The 16,351-nt window shown below is 37.9% G+C and overlaps 1 protein-coding gene across 1 annotated transcript in view; it reads left to right on the plus strand.

Annotated features, from left to right (window-relative positions):
* Positions 1-1,050: 1,050 nt before the first annotated feature.
* Arp10 (Actin-related protein 10) overlaps positions 1,051-16,351 on the plus strand; it is a 63,436-nt gene continuing 48,135 nt past the window's right edge. The window contains exons 1-4 of the mRNA XM_067155376.2: positions 1,051-1,218; positions 1,362-1,514; positions 1,637-1,745; positions 8,874-9,049. Of these exons, the coding sequence (XP_067011477.2) occupies positions 1,148-1,218; positions 1,362-1,514; positions 1,637-1,745; positions 8,874-9,049 (509 nt within the window). The 5' untranslated portion in view covers positions 1,051-1,147. The remainder of the gene's footprint in view (positions 1,219-1,361; positions 1,515-1,636; positions 1,746-8,873; positions 9,050-16,351) is intronic.

A 16,351-nucleotide genomic window follows, 5' to 3' on the forward strand; every position in this document is an offset into this window, starting at 1 on the left:
TATTGAGAAATTCCCGCCATCATACAATACGACATATGATTGCGACCGCGCTGAGGGATCACGGTTTCACGGTGCACGAACAGGTCTCTGGCCTAGCTACCGACGGGAGTAACAGACGTATTGACATAATAGACTTTCAACCAGCTAGCAAGCAAGGACTAATCTTAGATTCCACAATACGCTTCGAGTCGCACGTTAGCCAGGCCGAAGAGGTGGACGCCGAAAAGAAGTCAATTTACCAGCCAACTGTAAACTACTATAAATATAAATATCATCTAGACAATATTTCCATCCATGGACTCATGATCGGAGCTCGAGGCACAATCCCTAAATTTCATGTACAGCTAAGGGATTCTCTCGGTCTCAGCCGGACACGACTTCACGACATCGCTATCGCCGCAATACGAGGTTCAGTGACCATACTCCACAATCATCTATATAACATCCGAAGAACCGTATTGCAAATCTATTCCTGAGCCTTTCGGTGAATCTTCTACCTGGCACACTAGCAAAGTCAACAGTAACTTAGAAGACAAAATACTTGTGGCAGCCTCTGCATGGGGGTAGTTGTAATAATAATATGAAAATTCTAAGGAAATTATCATCTTATGCAGAGTTGAGTATGATAGTGGCTTTAAAATATCGATCTGTACAGACCGAATCTTACGTTCCTCTCGTTGTCGAAGCCTTAAAAAAACAAAAAACAAAAACAAAAAAAAACCCAACAAAATCGCCTCAAAATGCTCGGAAAGTTCGATAACATAATGGCCCTCTACGCGTCAACTGGTGAGTTCGCGTTGGCCTTCAGCAAAGAAAGATTTAATTTATGATGCCATGTCGTGCAGAATTCACTAAAAATTCATAAATTGAATTCTGATATTTTTATAGATAATTTAAGTTTTATATATTCTTTTTTACGAGAGAAATTAACGATATTTGTAACTTACAGAAATAAATGTTGTTGAGGAGTGTTGGTGAAACTGACACACTAAAAAGAGAGAGAGCGAGAGAGAGAGAGAGAGAGAGAGATACATACAGTAAAAGCAAATACAAAGTCAGGATGACCGTCTAACCTCACTTTTATCTGTCAGTTTCGTGCGAATCAGATACTTCGTAACGTTGATCACGGTGCGATAACGTGAAGAATATGCCTATATTCGAAAGTTTAAGTTCTGAGAAACAATTCGTTGTCATCGACTTAGGGGCGGCATATACCAAGTGAGTATAAACTTATACATGTTTTCGCTCGTGATAGTTCAACTGCAGTATATTGCACTTGTAAGGGATGCACCTTTATATGCTAAAACAGTGTTTTACCTTGTACATCATACCTGCCTTAAACATTTTTTGTTTGTGTTCAGAGTAGGATTTGCTGGTGAAACGGGACCAAGATGTATAATCAGAACAGAAGTTAAATATGCAGAAACCGGAAAAACTAAGAAAGTTTTCAATTATGCAAATGAGGACGAGTTGTACGATTTGCTTGTGGACTTTATACACAATTTATACTTCAGGTAATGTCTGATGGTATAGATTCGTTTTTTCACGGTTACTTCAATTTGCTCACGTACCAAGCCTTTTATATATTGCCTGGTTCGTGTGAAATTACACACACCATTTGAAATTTTTGTTTCAGGCATTTATTGGTGAGTCCAAAAGATCGACGTGTCGTGATAGTTGAGTCACTTCTGTGCCCTACTCTTTTCCGAGAAACTTTGGCGAAAGTGCTATTTCGTCATTTTGAAGTGAGTTTTTTTTTGTAATTTGATGCTTAATAAAGTTGACTTCATGTTAGTTTCTTGTTGGTGAATTGTAAGAATGTAAGAATGTCCATTATATTTTCACTCCATAACTATGGAATGTATTGAATGTAGGCCATTTGTCTGTGGTAATTTGGAGCTATAAACTGATTCTGATTTGGTTCATTGTTTTCTTCAAAAAGTTAAAATATATTTGTCTGTTAATTGATATTTCGAGTTTTGTTTTTGCTGACAGTTTAAATTTTTTGTATGATAATTGTTGTCCAAGGGTGTAAGTTCAGTAACAGTAGGCGTACATTCAACATTTTGTGCCGTTTTTTTCTCCAGAGAGAGGTATACTATTTTGATGAAGTGATAGTACCTCATGGGGATCACTGTAAGTAGGTGACTGTATTACTAATGGACTGTATTGCTGTTGATGCATCCAAGGCTTTTGATAGGGTTGATCATGGGAGACTGTGGATGAAAATTAGTGTTATTGGACCAGACAAAGGAGCGGTTGAATGAGTGGCAAAATTTCTGGATAATAGAACTCTGACAGAGAGTTAGTTTAGATGAAGCATTTTCTGATCCTGTAACGATTAAGAGGGGGGGGTCCTACAGGGCAGTATTGTTGGACCTTCGTTTTCTTATTTAAATATAAATGATATGATTAAACTGGAAATGCAGATAAGGTTCTATTTGCAGATGATGTTACACTGTATAGAGTAGTAAATAAGTTACGGGATTGTGATAGACTGCAAAAAGACCTTAGCAAGCTGTGAAATGGACAGTAGACAATTGTATGATGGTAAATGGGATTAAAAGTCAGGTTGGAAGTTTCACCAGGAGGAAATGTCACCTCGGTGTTAATTAGTGCTTGAGAGGTGAAAGTACTTGACGGGGATCACCATAAGTACTTAGGTGTTAATATAAGGAAAGATCTTTGAGGAAATCACTTAAATGAAGTTAAAAGTAAAGGGTACAGATCTCTTCACACGGTTATGAGTGTATTTAGTCAGGATGTAAAGGAGCATGTATTGACGATTTTCACTTTACGAAGGAAATATAATATGTCCTATTCAATACGTACACATTTCCATCATTAGATGGAGTAAAATCAACTCATTTGAGACATCTTCAGTGAAAAAATTAATGTTTTTTTACATAATTGACGCTAATAAATGTGTCAAAACGTACTGAAGAAAGAATGAAAACATATGAGACAAGACGGAAACAAACAATAAGTGATTATGGTGAGATTGTGGATCTCTTAGTCTAAAACTTGCAGTGTGTTATAATTAAAAACCAGGACAATATTGCTGTGTTAAAATTTCAAAAGGGCAGTCTGTCTCTGTTGACTCACCATTACAGATAGTTAAGAGGGGATCGAAAAACTCGAGAAACTAAGTTTGAGAGGAAACACGTGCCAGGTGAAATGTATGTGACATAGTGGAAAACTGCCCATGAAGTTCAAATTTTTGAATAGTTGCACTCTCGAAAGGCATGACCTTCTCAATGATTATGTCCAATGTTGGCTAGGTGTGTTTGCCTTATTTATAAATAGTCAGAAGGGCAGCAAAAAAATTGAGAAGCTACGTTAGAGAAGATAAGATGTTTGGTAAACTGTATGTGACCCATAGTGGAAACCCTCAATGAAGTTCAAATCTGTAAGGGGAAAAAATGAGGTTGTATGAGAAACTTGGGCTAATAAGTAAAAAATAAGTGTGAAGTAAGTTAAGTAGTTGTCCTCTCAAACCGGCCTGACCTCAGATTTAACAGTCTCATTCTTATGATAATGTCTATTGTTGGCTCTGCTATGTTTGCGTGGATGGGAGGAGTGAAGGGTGGGGGGGGGGGAGGGTGTAGGCTGGTGGGGGGGGGGGAGTGGTGGTGAGTTGGAGGTGGTTTTTGTTTTTATTATAGAAGTTCTGACAACTCAACAGAGACAGACTGTTATTTTGTATTTTTAACACGGTGATTTCGTCCTGTTTTTAAATTATAACACACTGCAAGTTTTAGACTAAGAGGTTCACAACCTCGCCATAATCACTTATTGTTTGTTTCCATCTTGTCTCATTCGTTTTCATTCTTTTCTTCATTATGTTTTAACACATTTTTTTAGCATCTATTATGTAAATAACTTTACCCCTTTTCTCACTGAAGATAGCTCAAACGAATTGAAACATGTTTGATTATTATTACTCCATCTAATGAGTAGGAGGACATATTATATTTCCTTCGACCGGGCGAGTTAGCCATGCGGTTAGGGGCGCGCAGCTCTGAGCTCGCATCCGGGAGATAGTGGGTTCGAATCCCACTGTCGGCAGCCCTGAAGGTGGTTTTCCGTGGTTTCCCATTTTTACACCAGGCAAATGCTGGGGCTGTACCTTAATTGAGGCCACGGCTGCTTCCTTCCCATTCCTAGGCCTTTCCTGTCTCATCGTCGCCATAAGACCTATCTGTGTCGGTGCGACGTAAAGCAAATAGAAAAAAAAAATCCTTTCCAAAATATAAATCTCAGGTAAGTAGAGTAGGTATGGTGCTAATGTGTGCGATGCACACCAAGATTACTTGATGCGAGAACTGGAAAAGTTCCGAAGGAAAGCAGCACAATTTGTTGTGGGTGATTTCCAACAAAATAGCAATGTTACGAAAACTTGTGAACATTGGGGTGGAAAGACTTGGGAATAAGGAGACAAGCTCGACTAAGCGGGATGTTACAAGTAATGAAAACCATAGCGAATCCGTATTGAAAATACTCTTATGAAAAATATGAGATATGTATTCTTCTTCCACCTATTCAATTAAATATTGAGTTGTATTGAATAGGTGGAAGAAAAATAAATTTCTCATAACAAGAATTGTAACAATTAGTATTACGTTCAATACGGGTAAAAAACATGAAAATAGTTTTATGCAGTAAGCGGGATGTTCCGAGCTGTCAGTGGAGAGATGGGGTGGAGCGACGTTAGTAGATGAATAACGTTGAATGGATCTATTAAAGCTAGGAAAGATCATAAAATGAAGTTAAAGTTGGAATTCAGGAGGACATATTGGGGTAGATCTTCATTAATAAAGAGAGGAATTAGAGACTGGAATAATTTGTCAAGTGAAATGTTAGAAAAACTTCAAAGTGATATCATTTAAGAAAGGTGTAGGTAAACAATTGATAGGGAATTTGCCACCTGGGAGACGGTCCTAAATGTAGATCAGTGATGATTTGATTGATTAATTGATTGATTGAATGATTAATTGTTTGATACATACGTGTTAATATAAGGAAAGATCTTTCAATTGGGGTAATCGCATAAAGCAGATTTTAAATAAAGGTTTCAGATCTCTTCATATGGTTAAGCGGGTATTTAGGAGTTGTAGTAAGGATGCAAAGGAGTGGACATTTAAGTCACTGCTTACACCTCAGTTAGAGTATGGTTTCAGTGTATGGGACCCTCACCAGGATTACTTGATTCGAGAGCTGGAAAAGATCCAGAGAAATACAGCATGAAGTGTTCTGGGTGGTTTCTGACAAAAAGTAGCATATTTAATTTTAATTAATTTGTTGAAAACCATTTATTCAATACTTAAAAACCTTTAAGACTATGAGACTAAGGTTGTAATGGTACATGTTTCACCTGTCATCGCAGGCATCATCAGCCATAAATTCTGTACTTTAAGTCAGAGCTCTGAAGTGGATGTTATATTAAAACTATTCTTAAAAACAAATTGTTTATAATAATTTACATTGATGTATAAGAACATTATGGTCTATTTGGGTTGAATTGGTTAATCCTGTTTTAAAGATCTAAAGGGATATCATATTTGTGTTCCCATCTAGTGGAGATAATATAAAATAATATTAACTCATAATGTTGATCCTGGGTTGGCAATTGAAGTCAAAAGGAAATCAAAATATTTACAGATTTTTTAGTATATGCATGAAATCAATACGTTCAGCTTAAAATGATTTGTGGATTAGTTAAAATCTTCTATAGATTAAATTCTTTTCTTTATTGAAAGGAGAGTCTTTATTAATATTTGAAGTGACGATGCTAGTTAGATGGCAAGATAGGTAGTAGAGGATGTTTGATCAAGTCTCATTCATATAAGAGATTATTCCAGCTTCTCTTTAAATATGCAGTATGCTGCCTAGGTCGTGAAGCTTATGAAGTTAGCATCCATGTAAGTCTGAAGAGGAGTTAACTGGATTCTTAGGTGTAAATGGAACGGCTTGTGATGTGTGTTGAAGTAACATTACGAAAATGTTCAAAACTTCGGGCTGGTGAGACTTAGGAGTAAGCAGCTTGACTGCTTAGCTGAGTGCCTCTGGCCTTCTGACCCCACCGTGGCAGGTTCGATCCTGCCTAGTTCAGTGTTATTTCAAGGTGCTCAAATACATCTGCCTCATGTCGCTACATTTACTGGCATGTAAAAGAACTCCTGCAGGACTAAATTCTGGCACCTCGGCATCTCTGAAAACCGTAGAAGTCGTTAGTGGGACGTAAAGCCTTTGCTGGCAGGACCTAGTGTTTACAGTGCACTATGTCTTCTGGTATGGGCTAGAGCAATTTTGTTACTTTCATTGATCTGTCTCAGCTTTATCCTTAGCTTTGACAAAATGAAAGTGACTGAGGTATGAGTAATGCTAGTAATGCCATTCCTTCTGCAGCCAGTCCCTGCTATGAATGGTGTGAAAATATTGCTCATAGGGTCAGTTGGTGCATGCATTTCAGTGGGCTTGGCAGACTGATGTGTAATAGCAACTTCTGGCTCGGTGAGGAAAGCAACGGGAAACTACCTCAATCCTCATTTCCTTAGTACGCCTCTTCAGTGATGCCTAGGCCATCTATGACAGCTGATGGTGGAACTGTTGAGGATACAACCAGCCTTCGGGCTGAGGACTAAACATACATACATTATTATTATTACTATTAACAGCTTGACTAAGTGGTATATTACATGTGATAAATATAATTTTTGATCCGTATTGATATTTGATTGGAATAATAACAATAAGTTAATTTATTAATTTGATTAATTTATTAATTTGATTTACATTGACATGTTAACAAAAACGGTACATGTTTCGCCTTGTATATAGGCATCATCTGCCATTGCCTTAACCTTGAAATAAAATCAGGCACCTGATTTACATATAAATTTAAACATTTTATTACAATTTTTTTCACACAATTAACACCATGCTTCTGGTTTCCTTTTACAGATTCAACTGTCACATAACCTTTTGACTAGAATGTCAATAAACCCATATTCTTAACGTTTTAGCATCGCATCAAATTGAGATGGTCCATAGAGGTCCAATTTAAACAACATTCATCAACCTTCAACTATAACTTCATATTTTTTCATCAAAGTGAACCACAACTTCATCATATGCCATTGACTTTCGACTTTTATCTCATGTAAACAAATAATTACAGGTCACTTGACTATCCTTCGACATTATTTTATTCAACATTATTTTTTTAATAATACGATTTTAATCTTCATTTTTGTCTTTGTCTAATTGTAACCGCTGGTCGGTCAACACAATTTTATAGCATTCTTACCACTTGTTTTTAACAGACTGTTGCTTTGTTCATTTTAATTATAATAGTAGCCTTCTAATGTCAATATTGCAAATACTTTCACCAATTGTAAACTCCTCACTCATTGCAATATCTTTAAAACCAACATTGTACAAGTCTTTTACTATACGTTAATTTTAGTTCAAGTCTCTCCAAGGCTTTTAAAAAATTAGTTTTATTTTATTTATATGTAAATCAGGTGCCTGATTTTATTTCAAGGTTAAGGCAATGGCTGATGATGCTTATATACAAGGCGAAACATACACCATTTTAGTTAACATGTCAGTGTAAATCAACAAAGACAAGACTTATTGTATTGATTAGGTGGTCAAATTAATAAATTAACTTATTGTTATTATTCCAGTTAAGTGGTATGTTCCGAGCTATCTGTAGTCAGTGTGGAATGACATTAGTAGATGAATAAGCTTTAATGAAGCTTTTGAAAGTACGAAAGATAATATGAAGATAGTTAGAATTCAAGAAGACAAATTGAGAAAAATACTTGTTTATAGAAAGAGAAATTTGAATAAGTTACCAGTTGGAGATGTTTGATAATTTAAATTTTTTTATTTTAGAGCTTTATCATTGCACTAGTACATTGACGGTTTTTGGTAACGCAACGATGGAAAAGGACTAGGATTGAAAAGATAGTAGCCATGGCCTTAATTGAAGTACAACCCCAGTATTTGATTGGTGTGAAAATGGGAAACCACGGAAAACCATCTTCAGGGCTGCCAACAGTGGAATTCAAACCCACCATCTCCCGAATGCAAGCTCACAGCTATGTGACCTAACCGCATGGCCACCTCTCTAAGTGATACATTTTCAACTCCTTTGAAATCTTTTAAGCAAAGACTAGGAAAATAACGGATAGAGGGTTGGCCAATGTTCAGGTGTTACTGCAGCCCGTCCTTAATAGTATCTTTGCTTTTATAGTGAAACATCACAAAATGGAGAACTTTTGTCAATGTAATCGGGTGAAAGAATGCTGCTTTTGGTGGAAAATTTGACTTTACTCCCATAATTCAGTATAGCTACGTAGATAGATGTCATTACCAATTAAGCCTACAGTACAATAAAACTCCTAAACCAGTGGTGGAAAATTAATACATACACATCTAAAAAAAAATTCTAACCCCTTATGCTGAAAATAAAGTAAGGGTGATAAATTAATACACACACCTTGAAACAAATCTAATGCCTCAAATTTATTTTCACCTCGCAACCTCTATTTATGTCAGTAGTAGGTAGCATTGTATGGCGACCTCGGTAAGCTGCCAAGAAGACCAGAACACTGCAGAGCTAGTCTTGTACCATTACTGTACCAAGCATTCATCTTCTCCTATGCTGAGCAGACGCGTCTGAGATCTATCACGTCCTGCATTGTTACTACAAACACCAAGCTGTACAGTGCTGTCACCTCTTAGCTGATTTGTCAGCTATTTGCTTTCTTGCCAGCTCTGTCTGTGTTTCAGTTGAACAAGCCTCATGCATCTGAAATATATAAACTAAATTATTATTATTATTATTATTATTATTATTACAGGTATCATCGGTGCTGTTTGTTCCCTCACATTTGGTTGCATTATGTACTCTCGGCACAGGAACAGCTCTGGTAATGGACGTAGGTTACCAAGAAGCGCTCCTCATCCCAGTGTTCGAAGGTGTCCCAGTATTACATGCTTGGCAGTCCCAGCCTTTAGCTGCTCAAGCTGTAGAAAGGTACAATAATTGCTAGTTTTGTGTTTGTCTCCTTTAGTTATGATGCTGTACTCTTTAAGTAAAGAATTTGACAGTTGTACAGGAAGATGCTTATTTATTTATACTTATCGGGACATGCTGAAAAAGAATCTGTTCTTGGTCAGATGATCCACCTAGAAATGTTTCCAAATTGTGAGAGAAGGTACAGTAATTTTTGTGTCCTTGCAGAAACCTGTGTTCATCAACATGTTATAAGTTATGAATTTCATTATGGTCCATATTGACAATTGATCACTATCAAAGGGTAGGAAGGGTCCACCTATTCAATACTATTAGTTTGTATATTGTTTTATAACACTGGGACTAGTTTCGACCCCATATATATTGGGTCATCTTCAGCCATGCTCCAATTGGAAGACATAAGCACACACATAACCAATAATGATATAAACTGATATGACACAATTTACAGTCTTAAGGGACACTGGGACTGAAATTTCCAAATTCTATATAAACTGAGGTACAGCTTTGAAATTTTGTATGCTTATGAATAGTCATAACATAAACCACTGTGGTAAATTTGAGCATTGCAAGTTGATTAGTTCTTGAGATATTAATTATTTTATACATTTTCATGTGCAAATTATTCAATATTTATAAAGGTCTGCCGCATTAAATCAATCAAGATAGTGTAACTTTTAGGTAATATTCTATTGCATTAATACAATTGGAAGAAACCTACGGATTCTTTTTTGAATTGCATTAATGAGTATGAAGAAATAAATTTTTTTCATATCCAAGTTTTTAATCTACAAAAAATCTTCAATTTTTTAAGTTTGAAATTTTTTTGCAGCCAGACCAAAAGTGCAATCCAAAAATCGATCCGCAGGTTTATAGTCAATGCAATGAAGATAATACATGCAAATTTTGAAAGCAATATCATAAGATTTATGATGCGTGTAACATTTTGAATGCCTGAAAAAGTGAAACAGAGAAAAAAGCAATTTTTTAAAATAATGGACAATGCTCATAACCTGTATTGCCAGCTGAGAATCTCAAAGAAATTTCTTGTTTTCTCCTACTTTTGGATTTTGGCTTACGCCACCGAGAACTTATTGTATGCATTTCACCACAGAACAACACCCAAACAGTAGTAGAAAATACTCGCATACCTCAACACAATCAAACTGGAAAACAACTTGTTTGTAAACAAACAGGATTTGCACATGATATGTACGGAAATAGTCATAAATAATGTTGAAACTAATAAATATTTCTTTAATAAGTAATCACTGTCTTTGAAAATAGGCATAAAAATTTACTCAATATATTATGCATGGTTGCTGTAGAAACAACAAAATAGTTCGCCATCAACCACAACATTTTTGATGTGTTATTTAGTTTAAAGTGTAGATATGATATTCAGACTTCATCAATGGTTTAAATCAAGACGATAAATTGTCGTGTCAGTGTTGATACCATTATTGGTTATGTGTGTGCTTATGCCTGCCAACTGGAGCATGGCTGAAGATGACCCAATATATATATGGGGTTGAAACTAGTCCCAGTGTTATAAAACAATATACAGACTAATAGTATTGAATAGGTGGACCCTTCCTACCCTTTGATATTCATCAACATGTTAAGCAATCTATAGGAACATTATGAACAACTTGTGAGACAGGAGAGTGCATATTTTGAACACATGCTGTACTGACACAGTTAAATATGTGTTGCCGTTGTCACCTTGCATATTATAATGATGTATCTTGATGTTCAAAGCATGTTTGAAATTTAAGTACTGTTTGTTTTGCTGCAGAGAGCCATGTGCGTGCATATTCACTCGCCAGCAAGAAAAGTGAAGCACTACGTATTTCAGACAAAATTTAATGTTGGTCTGTTTCACACCTTTCGTAAATTGTATATTAGGACATTACAACAATATGTATGTTGTATGTTCAGTCCGTCAGCGCTAAAGCTGGTGGGATCCACAACAGCTCTGCCATCAGCTGTCATAGATGACGTAGGCATCACAGAAGAGGCGTACTAGGGAAATGAGGAGTGAGGTAGTTTCCCGTTGCTTTCCTCACCGAGCCAGAGTTGCTATTACATATCAGTCTGCCAAGCCCACTGAAATGCATACACCAGCCGACTCTATGAGCAACATTTTCACACCATTCATAGCAGGGACTGGCTGCATAAGGATTGGCATTTCCAGCATCGCTCATACCCCATTCACTTTCATATTGTCAAAGCCAAGGATAAGACAGAGACAAATCTATGGAAGTAACAACAATATGGCAATGTTTAATTATTTAAGTAGAAGTATAAGTTAATACAGTGATGGTTGAATACTAATACTATATATTCATTATTTGTTAATACTTGCCATGTTATCACCAACTCTTATTGACAAGTTTACGCATTGTAAACAATATTATACATATATATTCATGATTTAAAGTGATTTGATAGAATCTGAGGATATTCTTTATTTTACTGGGCGAGCTGGCCCTGCAGTTTGGAGCGCGCAGCTATCAGCTTGCATCCGGGAGATAGTGGGTTTGACCCCACTGTCGGTAGCCGTGAAGATGTTTTCCGTTGTTTCCCATTTTCACACCAGGTAAATGCTGGGGCTGTACCTTGATTAAGACCACAGCCACTTTCTCCCCACTCCTAGGCCTTTCCTATCCCATTGTCACCATAAGACCTATCTGTGTTGGTGCGACGTAAAGTAAATTGTAAAGAAAAAATCTTTGTTTAACAGTGTGTGTGTGTGTTTTTTTTTTTTTTTTTTTTTTTTTTTTTTACAGGTGTATTCTAGTGTTATATATTGTATTTGAACTTGTGTGTTTGACAGACTGAAAATTGTATTTTTCTGTTTGACAAGAATAACTACAAAAAGCTGTCTTCAGGTTTGTTGCTGTGAATTCTCATTCCACATATTTTTATGGACATTATGGCTTATATATAACAGTCTCGCTTCTAAATCAGGTCATAATGGCTCAATATATTGAAAACACAAGGGCCTTGGCATTAGTGAAGGGTGGATGGAGTGTATGCTATGTTGCAGACATTATGGGCACATCTTGTTCTGATGTGTATAGAACTGTTAAAAGGTATAGAGAGGACAATATCTACATCAGGAGAACTGGTTCTGTTAATAGGAGAAGCACTACCGCATGTGACAATTACTTTCTTTGTGATGGACACACAATAGCTCCGGAGGTAAGAAACTGTTTGCAGCAAGTATGGGACATAAACATTAATGGAAGGCCAGTAAGGAGGAGGTTGTGTGAAGTGTATTTATAGTCCAAGATGCCCACCATAGGACCTCCGTTTATACATGAACACCACGAACCTGCTACGCTGGCTTAGCTGGGGGAAAGGTGATACTCCCATGTGGCGCATCCCAGGTGGCGGCTAGGGGGATCCTAATCGGCTTGCCGGCGGACTTGAGGGAAATAAAACACCTCTCGCGGACCAAACACTCCCCTCCCCCCCTGTGGGTGGTGGAGCCAGACGAAGAATTCACCCACTGTATCCCCTGCCTATCATAAGAGGCAACTACAAGGGGCGACCAAGGGCTGATTGTATTAGAACCATGAAATTACTTGTGATTAGTACCACCATGCGGGGAACACCATGGGTAGCTTTTACTTGCGCGTAGTACCACTATGTTAGGTACCAAATAGATTTGGGATTAGTACGACCCAGGAGCACCATGTGGTCAGCTTTTACAGTACCTGTGATTAGTACCACTATATGAGAGACACCATGGCTTGCCTATGATTAGTACCCAGTATATGAGGAACACCACGGGATAGTACAAGTCCGTGTGGTTAGTACACTTACGTGATGAACACCATAGGTTTGCGTTGCCTGTAAGTGGCACCGCAATGTGCGAAACACCATAGGTCTACATGCGTGAATTTCATTACCTGTGAGTAGTACCATACTGTGTGGAATACCGCGAGTCAACACTACTTTTGAATAGTTCCGCAACATAACAAATACCATGGTTCTACATTCTTAGCGATAAGTACCATTATGAGGGGCCGATGACTTGGATTTTGGACCCCGTTTAGACTACACGCCTCATTGATTCAGTATTGTGCTACGGAAGCAGTCCCTTGTTCAGTAATAGTATTGTTTTTCTTCCGTCATTTTCTGTGAATGTGAGGCATTGCAGGTCGGATCCACTGATCGTTTTAAATTCATATTCATCCATTCATTCTTCATCCTCACGTTTTGAATTCTGGTCAATGGAGGATTTTGAACTTTTAATTTGTTAATTTGGATATGAACCTGCCCACCAAAGATTGAGGTCTAGAAGGAGTTTCCTGAATACAACTGAAGATTTAAACAAATCTGCTCAATCCACAAAGTTGAGATTATGGAGAACTAGAAATCCTCAACTTGCTGGTTGGATGCTACCAATTGAACATCTCCCTCGAGGACACGAGGAACATTGGTCTACGTGGAAATCGTTGAACAGGGTTCGCACTGGGGTTGGTAGATCAAGAATCAATATGGTAAAGTGGGGCTTTCCTGGCATATCCAGACAATGTGAATGTGGTGAAGACCAAACCACAGCCCATTTCATGAACTGTAGTAAATGTCCTTTAAGTTGCACAATAGAGGACTTGATGGCTGCGACACCTAATGCCCGTGATTTGGCAAAATTCTGGGCAGACAGTATTTGATATGTATGTTATTTAAGTACCATTATGCTCTGTAAAATGTATGCTTCTGATGCGAATAAATAAATTACATTTCGTCTTATTTCGTACCATTAGGGGCCGATGACCTAGATGTGAGGCCCATTTAAACAACAAACATCATCATCGTCATCATCATCATATACATGAACACTGTGCCTCTCAGATGCAATTCATTAATGCCCATCAAAAGTGGAAAGTGGTGCTCAGTGCTGTTTGTAGATGAATCCAGAGTCTATTTTTTCAGGGCACCAAATGCAAGGATGAGAGTTAGGAGAAGATCTGGGGATTGTTATTGACCCTGCACTTTCTCTGCAAGGACACTGTTCAAAGGATGCTCTTGTCATGGATTGGGTTGGGATTACCACAGGTGCACGCATGGAGCTTGTGTTCATCGAGAATGAGATTCTGACATCTCCATCGAGGGGATTTTAGTGGATCAGATGATGCCTTTTGCCACTGTAATGCACAAAAACTTCATCCTGATGCATGGCAATGCTCGCCACACATTGCTGGCTGTGTATATGAGTATTTGGATGAAGTTTGTATTGAGCACATGGCGTGGCCTGCTTGTAGTCCTGACCTAAATCCAAGAGCATGTCTGTGATATACTTGCGAGATGTGCTAGGAGTTCTTGCCCTGTCACACTGGCTCAACTTCGGCCTGGGCTCCAGGCTGAATGGAAGCTCACAGCACAAGTTAACATTAAAGATTGCATTCTGAGCATGCCTGATCGAATTACAGGTGTAACTGTGGCTATAGATGGTAATATCCATTACTGAGGCAATGGAAATATACTGCAAACAAGTGTGGACTGCCATGCAACAGTGCAGAGCTCCAGGTTTTGAAATTTCCAGATTCATGTTGGTTCATTTTTGTGATTGTGATGTTCAGTAATGTTTCTTAGTTATTGCGCTGAAACATTTCAAATGGGATAATAATAATAATAAATAATAATAATAATATAATCGTATGGCCTCAGCTACCGTTTGCGGACATTTCGATTTGACGCCATCTGGCTGTCTGCTTGTCAATTTCAACGTTCCGGTTTACTCTGTCTGCCATCTAGCGGACCTAGAGTAAACCGGATCTCTCTTGGGCGGCTATGGCTGAGATTTAATTAATTTTGTCGGGTAAATGGGATAATTAAAGACACATTGCCATATTGTTGTAATGTCATAATATTAGAATTCTACAAGGTTTCAAATGGACTAACATTAAATTTTATCTAAAATATGCGGTGTTTTGCCCCCCCCCCCCTTTTTTTTTTCCTGATCAGTGTTCGTATATCTATTAAGGAGAATGCATTTCCAGGCAAATCCTGGGACAGTTCCTACTCATATGCCAACACTGATTCCGTATTCCTTCCACCTACTTACTCAGTTTTATTCACCATCATTCATTTTATCTTTATGAGCACCTCAATTGAGGTATGCATCGGGAAGAGCTTCCAGCCATGAATAATGATCTCATCTGAGCTCATATTAACCTTTTAACATAGCAATTATTTACAAAATTGTGATTCTTTTTTACCTAATTTTTGATTGTTAAAATGTACTCTTTATTGAAAAACGGTGATAGTCGTAACAATGAAAGTAAATTTTGTGAACTTAACAGTGAAATATAAGCCGCTGAAAAGTTCCCGTTTTAAAATCCCGAGTATACTTGTGATATTTTTTTGGGTTCTTCTTTTAACTTACATGTAAAATAAATACAGCACTAAACAGATGGCAAGTAGGAGAACATGACACTCAATAATGTACAAGAAAGACGTTGTTCATATGTTTATGGCTGTGTGAAATGCTCTAACACGTTCAGTGCGGATCACGCACTGGGCGCGTAACACCACTTTATAAGCACGCGTCTAGCATGTCATGGGACGGTTGCAATGAAATGTGAATCACAGGTTTCTTGCATGGTAAGAAAGGCTCTGATTGTCATCCCGCAGATCGTATAAGTCCATTCTACTAGCAGATTCATCCGTAGCCATATTTGCGCATGCGTATTCAGTTTCCTGCGTATTTCCTCTCCAGAGTTGTTGTCATTGTCGTCATTCATTTATGGGATTTTAGAGCAGCAAGACTACTTCAATGCGAGGTAAGACACTGCATTTCCTATTTATTATTACTTCAAGAGAATTACAAGCGATCGTGTCTGTCACCTGGCGAAGCCGGCCCTTCAACACTAAAGCCAAATCGCTTCAGTAAGAAGACCATGCTTTGTGTCAGGTGGGACCAGAGCAGTATTGTGTATTATGAACTCTTGAAGCCCGGCGAAACCGTTAATGCACAACGCTACCGCCAACAAATGATTAATTTAAATCATGCATTGATTGAAAGATGACTTGAATGGGCAGAAGACATAGTAAAGTGATTTTATTACACGACAATGCGCTGACTCTGAGTAAAACCAGTGAAAGGCATCTTGAAATCGCTTGGATGGGACATCCTTTCGCACCCGCCGTACTCCCCGACCTGGCGCCATCTGGCTTATCACCTCTTCACATCAATGGGACACACACTCACAGAGCAGCACTTCAGCAATTTTGAAAAAATTGGAAAATGGCTCGACGAATGGTGTGCCGTGAAGGACAAGCAGTTTT

The sequence above is a fragment of the Anabrus simplex genome, chromosome 11, assembly GCF_040414725.1.
Source record: "Anabrus simplex isolate iqAnaSimp1 chromosome 11, ASM4041472v1, whole genome shotgun sequence".
In the NCBI taxonomy this organism is placed as follows: Eukaryota; Metazoa; Arthropoda; class Insecta; order Orthoptera; family Tettigoniidae; genus Anabrus; species Anabrus simplex.